The sequence below is a fragment of the Musca autumnalis genome, unplaced genomic scaffold (assembly GCF_047663935.1).
Source record: "Musca autumnalis isolate F117 unplaced genomic scaffold, ASM4766393v1 scaffold_3, whole genome shotgun sequence".
In the NCBI taxonomy this organism is placed as follows: domain Eukaryota; kingdom Metazoa; phylum Arthropoda; class Insecta; order Diptera; family Muscidae; genus Musca; species Musca autumnalis.
Genome location: NW_027411866.1, coordinates 210,190,986 through 210,209,676, shown reverse-complemented (window position 1 = coordinate 210,209,676; position 18,691 = coordinate 210,190,986). Strand labels below are relative to the sequence as shown.

The 18,691-nt window shown below is 32.7% G+C and overlaps 2 protein-coding genes across 19 annotated transcripts in view; one reads left to right on the top strand and one right to left on the bottom strand.

The window, feature by feature from the left end:
- Nadsyn (NAD synthetase) overlaps positions 1-18,691 on the top strand; it is a 443,475-nt gene that overhangs the window by 273,361 nt on the left and 151,423 nt on the right. The gene's annotated exons all lie outside the window — the stretch shown is intronic.
- Positions 1-18,691, bottom strand: part of Nna1 (Nna1 carboxypeptidase) — a 411,438-nt gene that overhangs the window by 266,321 nt on the left and 126,426 nt on the right. For all 16 annotated transcript variants that reach the window (XM_073976458.1, XM_073976461.1, XM_073976468.1 and 13 more), the window contains one exon: positions 11,736-11,914. In XM_073976458.1, the coding sequence (XP_073832559.1) occupies positions 11,736-11,914 (179 nt within the window). The remainder of the gene's footprint in view (positions 1-11,735; positions 11,915-18,691) is intronic.

Below are 18,691 nucleotides of genomic sequence, written 5' to 3'. Positions count from 1 at the left end.
ATCCACACCAGACGATTGTCGAGCCACAACCGACAACTGCCGAGCCAACAGCCAATAAAGATTGACAATAAAGATTGAGCTTGTAAACACTCGTGTTTTACTTTAGGTTTGTAGGTCTTTAGGCCGACAGTGGCAGCGACGGAGCCTACCTCACCCTTAGACAAAACCACTCGTTATACCTTTCATGATATGATGATAGAACATTACAAGCAAACATCAGTCCTTGTTGAAGTTCCTAAGCAGGAAACGTCCTCACGGACAGCAAGCGAATTGATGCACAACCTAAGAAGCTAGGGTGTTTTTTTAAGCTAGATAGAACTTTAAATTGTAAAAAGTAAAACAAAAAATTAAATTTTGATGAAACTTTTTTTATTTGTTTCAGTATACTCTGACAAATCATCATGAATAGATTCACGCTTGAACAACGCTACGAAATTATCCAAATTTACTTTGAAAATCAGTCGTAGATTCGACCCGTTGTTTTATCGCAAAATTGTGTTCAGGGATGAGGCGCATTTTTGGCTTAACGGGTTTGTTAAAAAGCAAAATTGCCGCATATGGAGTGAGAGACCTTACAGACTCCATTACATCCAGAAAAATGCACCGTATGTTGCGGTTTTCACGCTGGTGGCATCATCGGACCTTATTTCTTCAAAAACAAGTAAAAAAGTATCAGTCGGCTTTGCAGACAGAGATATACCCTCAGCCTGTGCAAATTGAAACACTTTTTTCACAAAAAACTTATGTATTTAGGGGGTTTCAAAATTTTTCAAAAAATTTTCGGAAAAGGTACATAAAGGAATGGACCGACATAGACAATGGGGGTGCAATAGGGGGGTTTTACACCCTTCGGGTTATTTTTTCAGGAAGTATGGACTTGCCCCTGAGAAAACGTGTACCTTCGTATAGGGGACAGTGAATACAAGATGTTACAACAAAAACCAAGGCGATTCGAGAGCAGGTCCTAAACTGAACTTTTCCGAAATTTTGTGTGGGAGGTACTCGAAGGAGTTTACCGATCGACTCCATATTGTAACCTCATCTATGTCTGGTAGAAATTTCATAATGTGCAAAGTATGGACCAAATCGGTTACTTCCTTCAAGAGTTATCGTACTCACAAATTTTCCGAACATTTTCGAACTTTTGTGGGGGAGGTATCGGAAGGAGTGGACCGATATAATCCATCTTTGAACTTGAACTAAGTTTGGGCAAAATATTACGAAAGCCAAATTTTGGACCGAATCGGCAGATCCGTTCGAGAGTTATCTTGCGCTCCAACCTCTACACACGGTGTTATAGGGTTTTTTGTAACTTTCAGGCTATTTTCTCAGGAAATATGGACTTGCCCCTAATGAAATTTACAGCGTCGTATAGAGGACAGCGAATACAACTTGCGTAAACAAAAATAAAAGCGATTCGAGACCAGGTCCTAAACTGAACTTTTCCGAAATTTTGTGTGGGAGGTACCCGAAGTAGTGGACCGATTGAGTCCATATTGGAACCTCATCTAAGTTTGGTAGAAATTACACGATGTGCAAAGTATGCACCAATTCGGTTATTCCCTAGAGTTATCGTGCGCACAAGTTTTGCGACAATTTTTGAACATTTGTGGGGGAGGTACCTGAAGGAGTGGACATATATGGCCCATCTTCGAACTTATATCGAATCTGGACAAAATATTTCGATACCCAAAATTTGAACCGAATCGATTGATCCGTTCGAAAGTTATCGTGCGCACCAGCCAGCCAGACAGACAGACGGACGGACATTGCTAGATCTACTCAAAATTGTCTGAAACGGATATCGTACAAACATACTTGGGGTCTAAAACCATTATTTCGATGAGGCACATTTTTGGTCGTATCAAAGTGTAAATGAGGGTATAATGAGGCCGGAGCTCGCGTTACGGTCAATAGAGGACGTTACCGCACCATGATCAATGATTTTTTTTTTTTTTTTGAAAATATGGATGACGTTGATCCGGAGGAGATGTGGTTTCAACAGGATGGCACTACGTGCCATACGGCGAACGCAACCATCGACTTATTGAAATCAAAATTTGGCGATAAGTTCATTTCGAGAAGTGGGCCTGTCAATTGGCCTCCAAGGTCGTGCGATTTGACACCTCTCGATTATTTCCTGTGGGGCTACGTGAAGTCACTAGTTTATGCTGATAAACCAGCAACAATTGATGCCTTGGAGGCCAGCATTGTTCGTGTTATTCGTGACATACGGCCAGCAGTGCTCGAAAAAGTGGCCAAAATTTAACGTCCAGAATGCACTTCGTCAAGAACAGCCGCGGTGCCCATATGCCCGAAATCATTTTCAAATGTTAATGTCATATATTGATCTTTCGAGAAAAAATATATTTTTTTTTATTACAGTTTAATTTTTTGTGTTATTTTTTACAATTTCAAGTTCTATCGGGCTTAAAAAAAAACACCCTTTATTTAGGCAGGAAATAATTCCTATGCCGAAGGAAAGTTCTAGGGACAAGAATTTTGGTGTATACAAACAGTGGTCCAAATGGGTTATTCGTCGATTTCGACGATTTCGTACGACGATGTTTAGCACACTTGTTTGCTTCTGGCATGTACGTATATAGCGATAATAGTCCCAAGTTTCCAAGCTTCCCGACGTTTTTAGGGACGAGGTACTTTGAAGCAGTGATTGTAAACTATCTGCGTCTTTCTATGGTAGAGAAAAGAAAGAGGTTATGAACATTTGCGGAGAGGGAGCCACACCTCAATAACCATGCCCATAATTGTTCCCTCGGCGTTTAGGATATCGAGGGTATATACGCTTTGATGGGATCTCATCCAAATAATGATTTTGGTCCATAAGTAGGTTTAAATGAAATCCGTTTCAGATAATTTGAAGTCAATTAGTTTGGTTGGTTATCGTGCCCACGATAACTCTCGAACGAAACAACCGATTTGGTACAAACTTTGCACCTCGTAATTTTTTGTCCAAACTAAAGTCGGTCCAACCTGTTCGAATGTTTGCACATGGAAAATTTTCTTCCAAACGTTCATCAATTCCGGACAAATTTCAAAATTTTCGCTTTGGTTTGCTGTTTTGAGCTGTTCGAGAAACGTTATGAAATTTGTACAAAAGGTACAGCGTTATGGACGAAAAGAATGGCTGGTATGCACGATAACTATCGAAAGAAATTACTGACATTGGTCCAACCTTTGCACATCGTAATTTTTCTCTCAAACTTGAATCATGTCCAAATATGGACTATACTAAACAACTCCTTCCTTGTGATTCTGATTACAAAGGTATACATTTGTCGTGGTCATGGTTCCTGATGAAAATGTCCAAGAGCTTTAAAAATGGTAATAAAGTCGATATATGTGGCATGTAACGACACAAGTTCCCTCTGATTGGTGGGATAGCTCTCGCAGAAATTTCTGTCACAGAAATTTATAAAATGTTACCGAGAGAGTTATAACACAGGTTGTCTTGGGTTTTAATCAAATTGTAGCTTTATTGGATTGATTGTGGTTAACTTAGATCGAATCTACATTGTTAAAAGTGCACGTATTACCTAAAAATGTGAAAATTTATCTCGATTTATTTAAAAAGAGCTCCGGCGATATTTTTTGATTTTTCTCATATATGAATAGCGTAGTTTCAGAATCCGCAAAAACTACCCAGGTGTAAGCTCCATTCATTTAAAGTTGGTTCAAGAGCACCGTGTCCCTTCGAAAGTTGTCGTGCGCACCATTTTAGCGAAAATATTTGAACTTTTGCGGGGGAGGTACCGGAAGAGGTGGACCGATATGGCCTATCTTCGAACTTAAACTACGTTTAGACAAAATATTAGACCAAAGGCCAAATATTAGACCAAATCGCTTCGTCAGCTCGACAGTTATCTTTCTTAGTTTTTAACGTGTTTATGAGGGACTAATTAATTTTAATTTTAAATATTTAATAAAAATTTAACTTTTTATTAAATATATTTTTCATGGATTCAATCGTGTACAGTAGTGAAAACACTACTCCATTCCCTACATCACTGTGGCGTATGATTTATATTTATAAAAATTACTCCAAAGGAGGTTTCATCATACGCCACAGTTCCCACACAGGTAACAAAACCGTTTACAATAAATATCACTGCAAAATTCCAACACAGACGCAATGTGAAGTGTTTAAATTTATCAATTGTTAAATCAATCATCATTCGATACATTCTAAATTAAATCAACTTATCTAAACATCACAAAATCAATTTCCCTCGCTTACATCTAAGCCAATATACAATTTAATCAATCATTCGTTGTAGAAAGTAAACTTTTTTCCTTCTAAACGATTGAACTTTTTCCAATTTATTGCGTCTAGCCTAGTTTTCTCATCAATCACGCTTGCCATTGAAACTCAAAAAAAAAAAAGAGTGGCAATAACACACAAATTCAGCCTCCCTTTTTTACACCTTTAGTGGCAGTTTTAAAACCTATATTTACCGGTCTAAAGTTGTGTGGAGGAGGAAAATAACTACAAATCAAATTTGTTTAATAAAACTCGGCCCAAAACACCAAGCCACCAACCCAGTTGGGTGGGTGTTCCGATCATACAAAACATCATTCTCCAACAGAGCAGAGTAAAACCCACAAAACAAAAACTCATCAATCATTATTTAGTGGCGCAAAAAACACAATGCTATGCTGGCTGAATTTTCATGTTTGTGGGGGAGTTGGAGGGGTGTAACAAAATTGACCATTGTATCATTGGGTTCTTTGCCCACACTTCATCTCAGGGGCATTATTTGTGAGAAAAAAAAAACTTTTTCATTTCAGAAGGGAAATTTAACAAGGAAAATTGAATTTGTTGTTTTTGTTTACCCTAGCAAACACTTACATATATACTGGAAAACCGCTTCACACAAATCTATACATACAAAACTATATATCAGTCGGACGCACACATTGCTTTGGGGGTCCATTCATTCATTACCTATCAATATGAATTTGGTATTCGGAGGAGATTGTAGGTAGCTATGTATGTTTGCATATCGATGTGTATGTATCTCTTGAGAAATAACGAAACCGCCGTACAACAACCACAACAACATTGGCAATATGAAAAGCTGGAGAAATCCATAGGTCACATCACAAAAAACGAACATCAACCACATAACTCTTCATAACAATAGATTTTAACCAGTGGGGCTTTCACAAATTTATGCGTTTTCAAAGCAGAGGAATGGCTTTCCAAAACCTGAGCGTTTAACATTTGCTGTTTTTTTGCATTTGGTGTACTCCAAACTGATTCAAGTCCATATATTTTGCAAAAACATGTTCAAGTAGCCAAGAAACATTTTTGTTAACAGGTATGTTTTTTTGGTATCTGCAAGTGATACGAGGACTGCTACACAGATTCTGACGTTAAAGTTCACAACTCGGAAGATATCCATTATCGAGAGAAGTATGGAAAGACTAATAAAAGCTGTTGTTCAGAGAGGTATCACACCTGTGAAATTTTTGCGGTTTCTGAAACTACAATTTTCATAGATGAGAAAAATCAAAAAAAAAATCGCCGAAGGGATTTTCAAACAAATCGCGGTCAAAGTTCACATAGTTAGATCTTTTTTAGGTTTTCACGATTTTGCTTGGAAACCGGAAGCCCTATCGAAATTATTTCCATGAGGCACATTTTTGTCGCCTCAAAGTGAATATACCTTCTTTAGCCTATAACTCTCGAACGGATGAACCGATTCGGTTCAAATGTTGGCTTTCGTAATATTTTGTGCAAACTTAGTTTATGTTCGAAGATGAGCAATATCGGTCCACTCCTTCCGGTACCTCCCCCAAAAAAAGTTCCAAAATGTTCAGAAAATTTGTGGGCACGATAACTCTTGAAGGGAGTAACCGATTTGGTCCATACTTTACACATCGTGGAATTTCTACCAGACTTCGATAAGGTTCCAATATGGACTCAATCGGCCCACTCCTTCGGGTACCTCCCACACAAAATTTCGGATAAGTTCAGCTTATGACCTGCCTTCGAATCGCTTTGATTTTTGTTGCAACATCTTGTATTCACTTTCCCCCCACACGACGGTACAAGTTTCATCAGAGGAAAGTCCATACTTCCTGAGAAAATGGCTGGAAAGGTGCAAAAAGCCCCTATGACACCTTGTGTAGTGGTTGGAGCGCAAGATAACTCTCGAACGGATCTGTCGATTCGGTCCAAAATTTGGCCTTCGTAATATTTTATCAAAACATTGTTTAAATTCGAAGATGGGTTATATCGGTCCACTCCTTCAGGTACCTCCCTCACAAAACATCAAAAATGTTCGGAAAATTTTTGAGCACGAAAACTCTTGAAGGGAGTGACCGATGTAATCTATACTTTGCACATCCTAATATATCTACCAGATATAGCTCAGGTTCGAATATAGACTATATTTGTCTACTCCTTCTGGTACCTCTCACACAAAATTTCGGATAAGTTCACTTTAAGACCTGCTCTCGAATCACTTTGATTTTTGTTGAAGCGATTTGCATTCGCTACCTCCATTACGACGGTAACAGTTTTTTCACGGGCAAGTCCATATTTCTTAGGAAAACAGCCTGAAAGGTGTAAATAATCCCTATGTCATCATATGTGGCGGTCGGAGAGCTCAATAACTCTCGAACTGTTCAACCGATTTGGTCCAACATTTGGTCTTCGTGACATTATATCCAAACTTAGTTTCATGGGGCAATACCGGTCCACAACTTCCGGTACTTCTCCCCAATATTTACAAAATGTCACTAATATGCTAGGACGATATCACTTGAATGGGGCAACCGATTTGGTCCAAACTTTAGAGCTCTTAATATTTTGTCAAAATTTAGTTTAACTTCTAAAATGGCCCATATCGGTCCTCCCTAAGGGTACCTCCCCCACAAAGGTTCAAAATTTGTTTTTTAATGCAGTTAATTTCTGTTCCAAATTTTTTTTCGGCAAGTTCAAATGTCCAAAAAGGGCCACAAAATTCTGAAGAGACCTTAAATACATTCATCTGTCCGTAGGTGAGAGTTTCACTTCACATTGGCTGAGGGTATATATCTATCGGCAATGCCGACTGACACTTTTTTTACTTGTTATTTTTCCAGAAGTTTTCAAAAATGGCGTTTTTTCCAAAATTGCAAAAAAAGTCGTCTTTAGGGCACACCACACCCACGTATTCCAATATTTTGACCTAATATTTTGGATTCCTTAGTTTCAATATGTTCACTATCGAGTCCCATATAGAAATTAACAATCATCGGTGACGACAAAAAATTGGAGTTTTGCCCACGAAAATCGAAATCTGAACCATTGTGCGTCGTATGAATCTCGAATTGTGCCGGCTATTTCGTATTATTGTAATTTACCGTTTCTTCGGATGATTATACCCTCAGCCTTTAGGCTAAAGAGGGTATTTACACTTTGATACGACCAAAAATGTGCCTCATCGAAATAATGGTTTTAGACCCCAAGTATGTTTGTACGATATCCGTTTCAGACAATTTTGAGTAGATCTAGCATTGTCCGTCCGTCTGTCTGTCTGTCGGTCTGTCTGGCTGGCTGGTGCGCACGATAACTCTCGAACGGATCAATCGATTCGGTTCAAATTTTGGATATCGAAATATTTTGTCCAGATTCGATTTAAGTTCGAAGATGGGCCATATAGGTCCACTCCTTCAGGTACCTCCCCCACAAATGTTCAAAAATTGTCGCAAAACTTGTGCGAACGATAACTCTTGTAGGGAATAACCGATTTGGTCCATACTTTGCACATCGTGTAATTTTTACCAAACTTAGATTAGGTTCCAATATGGACTCAATCGGTCCACTCCTTCGGGTACCTCCCACACAAAATTTCGGAAAAGTTCAGTTTAGGACCTGGTCTCGAATCGCTTTGATTTTTGTTTACGCAAGTTGTATTCGCTGTCCTCTATACGACGCTGTAAGTTTCATTAGGGGCAAGTCCATACTTCCTGAGAAAATAGACTGAAAGTTACAAAAAAACCCTATGACACCGTGTGTAGTGGTTGGAGCGCAAGATAACTCTCGAACGGATCTGCCGATTCGGTCCAAAAATTGGCTTTCGTAATATTTTGTCCAAACTTAGTTCAAGTTCAAATATGGATTATATCGGTCCACTCCTTCCGGTACCTCCCCCACAGAAGTTCGAAAATGTTCGGAAAATTTGTGCGTACGATAACTCTTGAAGGGAGTAACTGATTTGGTCCAAACTTTGCACATTATGAAATTTCTACCAGACTTAGATGAGGTTCCAATATGGACTCAATCAGTAAACTCCTTCAAGTACCTCCCACACAAAATTTCGGAAAAGTTCAGTTTAGGACCTGCTCTCGAATCGCCTTGGTTTTTGTTGTACCATCTTGTATTCACTGTCCCCTATACGAAGGTACAAGTTTCCTCAGGGGCAAGTCCATACTTCCTGAAAAGATAGCCTGAAAGTTGAAAAACAAACCCTATGACACCATGTTTATGGGTGGAAGCGCAAGATAATTCTCGAACGGAAATGCCGGTTCCGGCCAAAATTTGGCCTTCGTAATATTGTTTCCAAACTTAGTTTAAGTTCGTAGATAAGCCATATCGGTCCACTCCTTCAGGTACCTACCCCACAAAAGTTCAAAAATATTCGGAAAAATTGTGGGCACGATAACTCTTGATGGGAGTGACCGATTCGGTCCATACTGTACACATTCTCATAATATCTACCAGATATAGATCAGGTTCGAATATGGACTATATTTGTCCAATCCATCCCGTACCTCTCACACAAAATTTTGGATAAGTTCACTTTAAGACCTGCTATTGAATCACTTTGATTTTTGTTGAAGCCACTTACATTCGCTGCCTTAATTACGATAGTAAAAGTTGTTTCAGGGGCAAGTCCATACTTCTTGAGAAAACAGCCCGAAGGGTGTAAAAACTTTAATCCTAATCAACATTTTTGTCGGTTCATACGAGACCAAAATTTTGAAACCCCTAAATACATAAGTTTTTTGTGAAAAAAAAATGTTTCAATTTGCACAGGCTGAGGGTATATCTCTGTCGGCAAAGCCGACTGATACTTTTTTACTTGTTTTCACTGTAGTTGTTATCGTCTTGTGAGCATAGCAGAACAATATGAACCATATGTACATTCATACATGGTGAGTCTATCAGCACTAGATTGAGATATTAGATGTTGCCTTCATATTAAAGGAATTAAAAAATTGTTTGAGTGGAGTATTCCCCCATTGGCTCAACTTCATTTATTACCCTCTATTACAGAGAGTAATGTTTTTCAAAACGAACTGACAGTGTTGCAAAATTTTACTGATCGCTACCAATATCATGATTTCATCCCGGCGAAGGGAATTATCAATTGGCTTCTCAGTTTTTGAAATGATGCCTTTTTAGCGAAAAACCGAACTCTTTAAGTGTCTAGTATTCTCATATGAATGAGAATCACACTCACTTTTCGGCTTTTCCAAAGAAACACCAAAATCAAAATATTTTGCAACATGTCAGCACGTATCAACTATCAGCTGAACAAACAAAAAACAGCCAAGGCACGGGCGGATTGGAGCTTTGTCGTGTCAGGTTGTGTGTTGTTGTGGTTTGTTGATATAGTCTCAATGTGATGGTGAGACGATGGTGGGAAGGAAAAACCATGTTTAGTTGTATTTCTGTCAGGTTGTGTGTTGTTGTGGTTTGTTGATGTAGTTTCAATGTGATCGTGAGACGATGAGACCATTCAAACGAAAAAGATAACAAAGTTGAGAGCATTTACCAAACAAGAGAGCAAATATGAGTGCAAATAATGGGAATGTAGGGAAAAATAGGATAGTGATTTGCATCTCAAGAAAATCTTATATGTGTATTTTTGAAAAAAAAGTGGCTTTCGGATGGATATAAGAAACTGCACATGTATCTTATGTGAGGAATCTGTACAGTATGAAAAAACTACAGCACGAACGAAAATATATAAAAATTTTTGAAATATATTTTTCTGTGTATCGTATCCCCTCATACCAATTGCGGATATTATTCGAATGTTCGACACAACTTTCGAAAACGATATCACATTCGAAGAATTGGCAATTGTTTTTCGGGTGTACACAAGCACGTTGTTCTTTTGTTCGTCAAAAGTTTAAAAACGATATCGTTTTCGAACATTTGGCGAATGTTTTTTCTTCGCAAGAAAAATTGTTTCGAGAAACATTTTTTACTCTGAAAATTTTTTTGTTTCAAAAAAAAAATTTACATTGTTTGTAAAAAATTCCCATTTGCTTTTTTCAAATAATTTCGATATAAATGCTACGTATAATATAGACAATAAGTGTTGATAAAGACAACATATGGGTAGGTTGCCAAACACAAGACAACAATGTTTATCAACAGTTAAATATCGCGTCGCAAACATAAAGAAATAAAAACGGAAAAGGTACATAACAGAAACATCAAGAAACTCCACAAAAAATGTTTTTCGCCACTATCGTAAAACTATCGTCAATCATTCGCTAATAATATTATTAACGATATTCGAAATCGAAGGATTTCCTGCCACAAACTGAGCGACGAGTGAATCGTTTTTAATTCATTCTCGTGTGTCGTTCTCGAACAAAATATCCGCAAAACTCTCGAGAAACATTCGAAAACGATATCGTTTTCGATAGCAATGGTATGGGGGGTAGCATTTATATCGAAATTATTTGAAAAAAGCAAATGGGAATTTTTTACAAACAACGTAAATTTTTTTTTTTGAAACAAAAAAATTTTCAAAGTAAAAAATGTTTCTCGAAACAATTTTTCTTGTGAAGAAAAAACATTCGCCAAATGTTCGAAAACGATATCGTTTTTAAACTTTTGACAAACAAAAGAACAACGTGCTTGTGTACACCCGAAAAACAATTGCCAATTCTTCGAATGTGATATCGTTTTCGAAAGTTGTGTCGAACATTCGAATAATATCCGCAATTGGTATGAGGGGCTATCGTAAAACTATCGTCAATCATTCGCTAATAATATTATTAACGATATTCGAAATCGAAGGATTTCCTGCCACAAACTGAGCGACGAGTGAATCGTTTTTAATTCATTCTCGTGTGTCGTTCTCGAACAAAATATCCGCAAAACTCTCGAGAAACATTCGAAAACGATATCGTTTTCGATAGCAATGGTATGGGGGGATGCCACGTTCCAGTTCAAATGTGGGTAGGACGGCTATGGGCTAACCTACCTATCAGCAACAATAGCATAGTTTGGCAATATAGTAGGCCTTGGCATTCTTGAAAATACAACTTAAAGGTAAGAAACGATTATTTTTATTTAATTGAGCATATAGCCAAGTAAAGTTAAAAATGAACAAAAATAATACTTTTATACTACACCTCATAAACCTCGATTTCTGAAGCTAACATTGTTTTGGGTATTTGCCATTGTTGCTCGTACATATTTTCTTATTTTGTACGAACAAAAATAGCGTAAATCACTTACATTCGATTCGGCATTATTGTAAAAATTATGATGTTCATAGTTTTTATTTTGTCTTGGTTTTTGGCAAAACAACATTTTGTGGTACATTTATTTTGTGGCACAGACTAAGAAGTTGAGCAGTGGACCAAATTCTATTTTGTATTCAGACACATAGGTATGTATAACAGTTTATTCATTGTCGATTTTTTATTATTATTTGGAATAAAATGTAATTTTAATATGTTGTTTATGTACTACTTACCTGACATTCAATCGGCCATCTGGGGGCCTGTTGTGAACAATCATTGTCCTTGTCTTTGGGCAGGGCAAATAGATCACGTGGCTCTTTGAGACGAGCTATCGGTCGCAATGTTTTCTCATCGGTATTCACTTCTAATTGATTGGTCTTCAAGCCCTTCGATAGGAAACTACCAAGAAAGCCTGGAAGCGAAACAATGAAAATGGAATTTGCATTAAATGATGATGTTATTTTGTTGTTATTTTTGTAATAAATATAAATTGGAAAATATGAAAGCATTGGCTTACAATTGCTTGTATTTGTATGTATGTATGAGTGGTCTGGTATGTTGGTCAAAGAAATTTACATTTTCTAAAATTGTAATTGCAAAGCAAAATGCTAAAGCAGCTGTCAACAATAAATTTGAATCTTTAAATACATGTATTCAAAATTCGTTTTGATTTTTGAAAAAAAACTTATGTAATTTCTATGTCGAGTAATTTGCCAAAAAAAAATTATTTATATTTATACATGAATATTCTACACAAAATTGTCCACTAAATATCTTTATTAGGAATGAAACAGCTTCACAATTCGAATGTCAATGTAATAATGTCTTAGAGGCAAACTGCAAATACATGATGTTCCTAAAAACGAAGTATGGTTTCACATTTTTATGTGATATTTTAATATACATACATACATAAGGGGATTTCTGAGTGAAATCGGACACTTTTTCAAAAAGTGGTTTTTGATTTCCTTTATTTTTTGCTGTGTTGGTGCTGTTCCTCAACAACACATTATTTAAAAAATCCACGTTTCTGATAGACCATGAAAAAATATTATTTAAAAAATCCACGTTTCTGATAGACCATGAAAAAATATTATTTAAAAAATCCACGTTTCTGATAGACCATGAAAAAATATTATTTAAAAAATCCACGTTTCTGATAGACCATGAAAAAATATTATATATATCATGAAAAAATATTATTTAAAAAAACCAGGTTTCTGATAGACCATGAAAAAATATTATTTAAAAAAACCAGGTTTCTGATAGACCATGAAAAAATATTATTTAAAAAATCCACGTTTCTGATAGACCATGAAAAAATATTATTTAAAAAATCCACGTTTCTGATAGACCATGAAAAAATATTATTTAAAAAATCCACGTTTCTGATAGACCATGAAAAAATATTATTTAAAAAATCCACGTTTCTGATAGACCATGAAAAAATATTATATAAAAAATCCACGTTTCTGATAGACCATGAAAAAATATTATTTAAAAAATCCAGGTTTCTGATAGACCATGAAAAAATATTATTTAAAAAATCCACGTTTCTGATAGACCATGAAAAAATATTATTTAAAAAATCCAGGTTTCTGATAGACCATGAAAAAATAATATTTAAAAAATCCACGTTTCTGATAGACCATGAAAAAATATTATTTAAAAAATCCACGTTTCTGATAGACCATGAAAAAATATTATTTAAAAAATCCACGTTTCTGATAGACCATGAAAAAATATTATTTAAAAAATCCACGTTTCTGATAGACCATGAAAAAATATTATTTAAAAAATCCACGTTTCTGATAGACCATGAAAAAATATTATTTAAAAAAACCAGGTTTCTGATAGACCATGAAAAAATATTATTTAAAAAATCCACGTTTCTGATAGACCATGAAAAAATATTATTTAAAAAATCCACGTTTCTGATAGACCATGAAAAAATATTATTTAAAAAATCCACGTTTCTGATAGACCATGAAAAAATATTATTTAAAAAATCCACGTTTCTGATAGACCATGAAAAAATATTATTTAAAAAAACCAGGTTTCTGATAGACCATGAAAAAATATTATTTAAAAAATCCACGTTTCTGATAGACCATGAAAAAATATTATTTAAAAAATCCACGTTTCTGATAGACCATGAAAAAATATTATTTAAAAAAACCAGGTTTCTGATAGACCATGAAAAAATATTATTTAAAAAATCCACGTTTCTGATAGACCATGAAAAAATATTATTTAAAAAAACCAGGTTTCTGATAGACCATGAAAAAATATTATTTAAAAAATCCACGTTTCTGATAGACCATGAAAAAATATTATTTAAAAAATCCACGTTTCTGATAGACCATGAAAAAATATTATTTAAAAAATCCACGTTTCTGATAGACCATGAAAAAATATTATTTAAAAAATCCACGTTTCTGATAGACCATGAAAAAATATTATTTAAAAAAACCAGGTTTCTGATAGACCATGAAAAAATATTATTTAAAAAATCCACGTTTCTGATAGACCATGAAAAAATATTATTTAAAAAATCCACGTTTCTGATAGACCATGAAAAAATATTATTTAAAAAAACCAGGTTTCTGATAGACCATGAAAAAATATTATTTAAAAAATCCACGTTTCTGATAGACCATGAAAAAATATTATTTAAAAAAACCAGGTTTCTGATAGACCATGAAAAAATATTATTTAAAAAATCCACGTTTCTGATAGACCATGAAAAAATATTATTTAAAAAATCCACGTTTCTGATAGACCATGAAAAAATATTATTTAAAAAATCCACGTTTCTGATAGACCATGAAAAAATATTATTTAAAAAATCCACGTTTCTGATAGACCATGAAAAAATATTATTTAAAAAATCCACGTTTCTGATAGACCATGAAAAAATATTATTTAAAAAAACCAGGTTTCTGATAGACCATGAAAAAATATTATTTAAAAAATCCACGTTTCTGATAGACCATGAAAAAATATTATTTAAAAAATCCACGTTTCTGATAGACCATGAAAAAATATTATTTAAAAAATCCACGTTTCTGATAGACCATGAAAAAATATTATTTAAAAAATCCACGTTTCTGATAGACCATGAAAAAATATTATTTAAAAAAACCAGGTTTCTGATAGACCATGAAAAAATATTATTTAAAAAATCCACGTTTCTGATAGACCATGAAAAAATATTATTTAAAAAATCCACGTTTCTGATAGACCATGAAAAAATATTATTTAAAAAAACCAGGTTTCTGATAGACCATGAAAAAATATTATTTAAAAAATCCACGTTTCTGATAGACCATGAAAAAATATTATTTAAAAAAACCAGGTTTCTGATAGACCATGAAAAAATATTATTTAAAAAATCCACGTTTCTGATAGACCATGAAAAAATATTATTTAAAAAATCCACGTTTCTGATAGACCATGAAAAAATATTATTTAAAAAAACCAGGTTTCTGATAGACCATGAAAAAATATTATTTAAAAAATCCACGTTTCTGATAGACCATGAAAAAATATTATTTAAAAAAACCAGGTTTCTGATAGACCATGAAAAAATATTATTTAAAAAATCCACGTTTCTGATAGACCATGAAAAAATATTATTTAAAAAATCCACGTTTCTGATAGACCATGAAAAAATATTATTTAAAAAATCCACGTTTCTGATAGACCATGAAAAAATATTATTTAAAAAATCCACGTTTCTGATAGACCATGAAAAAATATTATTTAAAAAATCCACGTTTCTGATAGACCATGAAAAAATATTATATATATCATGACAAAATATTATTTAAAAAATCCACGTTTCTGATAGACCATGAAAAAATATTATTTAAAAAAACCAGGTTTCTGATAGACCATGAAAAAATATTATTTAAAAAATCCACGTTTCTGATAGACCATGAAAAAATATTATTTAAAAAATCCACGTTTCTGATAGACCATGAAAAAATATTATTTAAAAAATCCACGTTTCTGATAGACCATGAAAAAATATTATTTAAAAAATCCACGTTTCTGATAGACCATGAAAAAATATTATTTAAAAAATCCACGTTTCTGATAGACCATGAAAAAATATTATTTAAAAAATCCACGTTTCTGATAGACCATGAAAAAATATTATTTAAAAAAACCAGGTTTCTGATAGACCATGAAAAAATATTATTTAAAAAATCCACGTTTCTGATAGACCATGAAAAAATATTATATATATCATGAAAAAATATTATTTAAAAAATCCACGTTTCTGATAGACCATGAAAAAATATTATTTAAAAAAACCAGGTTTCTGATAGACCATGAAAAAATATTATTTAAAAAATCCACGTTTCTGATAGACCATGAAAAAATATTATTTAAAAAATCCACGTTTCTGATAGACCATGAAAAAATATTATTTAAAAAATCCACGTTTCTGATAGACCATGAAAAAATATTATTTAAAAAATCCACGTTTCTGATAGACCATGAAAAAATATTATTTAAAAAAACCAGGTTTCTGATAGACCATGAAAAAATATTATTTAAAAAATCCACGTTTCTGATAGACCATGAAAAAATATTATTTAAAAAAACCAGGTTTCTGATAGACCATGAAAAAATATTATTTAAAAAATCCACGTTTCTGATAGACCATGAAAAAATATTATTTAAAAAATCCACGTTTCTGATAGACCATGAAAAAATATTATTTAAAAAATCCACGTTTCTGATAGACCATGAAAAAATATTATTTAAAAAATCCACGTTTCTGATAGACCATGAAAAAATATTATTTAAAAAAACCAGGTTTCTGATAGACCATGAAAAAATATTATTTAAAAAATCCACGTTTCTGATAGACCATGAAAAAATATTATTTAAAAAATCCACGTTTCTGATAGACCATGAAAAAATATTATTTAAAAAAACCAGGTTTCTGATAGACCATGAAAAAATATTATTTAAAAAATCCACGTTTCTGATAGACCATGAAAAAATATTATTTAAAAAAACCAGGTTTCTGATAGACCATGAAAAAATATTATTTAAAAAATCCACGTTTCTGATAGACCATGAAAAAATATTATTTAAAAAATCCACGTTTCTGATAGACCATGAAAAAATATTATTTAAAAAATCCACGTTTCTGATAGACCATGAAAAAATATTATTTAAAAAATCCACGTTTCTGATAGACCATGAAAAAATATTATTTAAAAAATCCACGTTTCTGATAGACCATGAAAAAATATTATTTAAAAAAACCAGGTTTCTGATAGACCATGAAAAAATATTATTTAAAAAATCCACGTTTCTGATAGACCATGAAAAAATATTATTTAAAAAATCCACGTTTCTGATAGACCATGAAAAAATATTATTTAAAAAATCCACGTTTCTGATAGACCATGAAAAAATATTATTTAAAAAATCCACGTTTCTGATAGACCATGAAAAAATATTATTTAAAAAAACCAGGTTTCTGATAGACCATGAAAAAATATTATTTAAAAAATCCACGTTTCTGATAGACCATGAAAAAATATTATTTAAAAAATCCACGTTTCTGATAGACCATGAAAAAATATTATTTAAAAAAACCAGGTTTCTGATAGACCATGAAAAAATATTATTTAAAAAATCCACGTTTCTGATAGACCATGAAAAAATATTATTTAAAAAAACCAGGTTTCTGATAGACCATGAAAAAATATTATTTAAAAAATCCACGTTTCTGATAGACCATGAAAAAATATTATTTAAAAAATCCACGTTTCTGATAGACCATGAAAAAATATTATTTAAAAAATCCACGTTTCTGATAGACCATGAAAAAATATTATTTAAAAAATCCACGTTTCTGATAGACCATGAAAAAATATTATTTAAAAAAACCAGGTTTCTGATAGACCATGAAAAAATATTATTTAAAAAATCCACGTTTCTGATAGACCATGAAAAAATATTATTTAAAAAATCCACGTTTCTGATAGACCATGAAAAAATATTATTTAAAAAATCCACGTTTCTGATAGACCATGAAAAAATATTATTTAAAAAAACCAGGTTTCTGATAGACCATGAAAAAATATTATTTAAAAAATCCACGTTTCTGATAGACCATGAAAAAATATTATTTAAAAAAACCAGGTTTCTGATAGACCATGAAAAAATATTATTTAAAAAATCCACGTTTCTGATAGACCATGAAAAAATATTATTTAAAAAATCCACGTTTCTGATAGACCATGAAAAAATATTATTTAAAAAATCCACGTTTCTGATAGACCATGAAAAAATATTATTTAAAAAAACCAGGTTTCTGATAGACCATGAAAAAATATTATTTAAAAAATCCACGTTTCTGATAGACCATGAAAAAATATTATTTAAAAAATCCACGTTTCTGATAGACCATGAAAAAATATTATTTAAAAAAACCAGGTTTCTGATAGACCATGAAAAAATATTATTTAAAAAATCCACGTTTCTGATAGACCATGAAAAAATATTATTTAAAAAATCCACGTTTCTGATAGACCATGAAAAAATATTATTTAAAAAATCCACGTTTCTGATAGACAATGAAAAAATATTATTTAAAAAATCCACGTTTCTGATAGACCATGAAAAAATATTATTTAAAAAATCCACGTTTCTGATAGACAATGAAAAAATATTATTTAAAAAATCCACGTTTCTGATAGACCATGAAAAAATATTATTTAAAAAATCCACGTTTCTGATAGACCATGAAAAAATATTATTTAAAAAATCCACGTTTCTGATAGGCCATGAACAAATATTATTTAAAAAATCCACGTTTCTGATAGACCATGAAAAAATATTATTTAAAAAATCCAGGTTTCTGATAGACCATGAAAAAATATTATTTAAAAAATCCACGTTTCTGATAGACCATGAAAAAATATTATTTAAAAAATCCACGTTTCTGATAGACCATGAAAAAATATTATTTAAAAAATCCACGTTTCTGATAGACAATGAAAAAATAATATTTAAAAAATCCACGTTTCTGATAGACCATGAAAAAATATTATTTAAAAAATCCACGTTTCTGAAAGACCATGAAAAAATATTATTTAAAAAATCCACGTTTCTGATAGACCATGAAAAAATATTATTTAAAAAATCCACGTTTCTG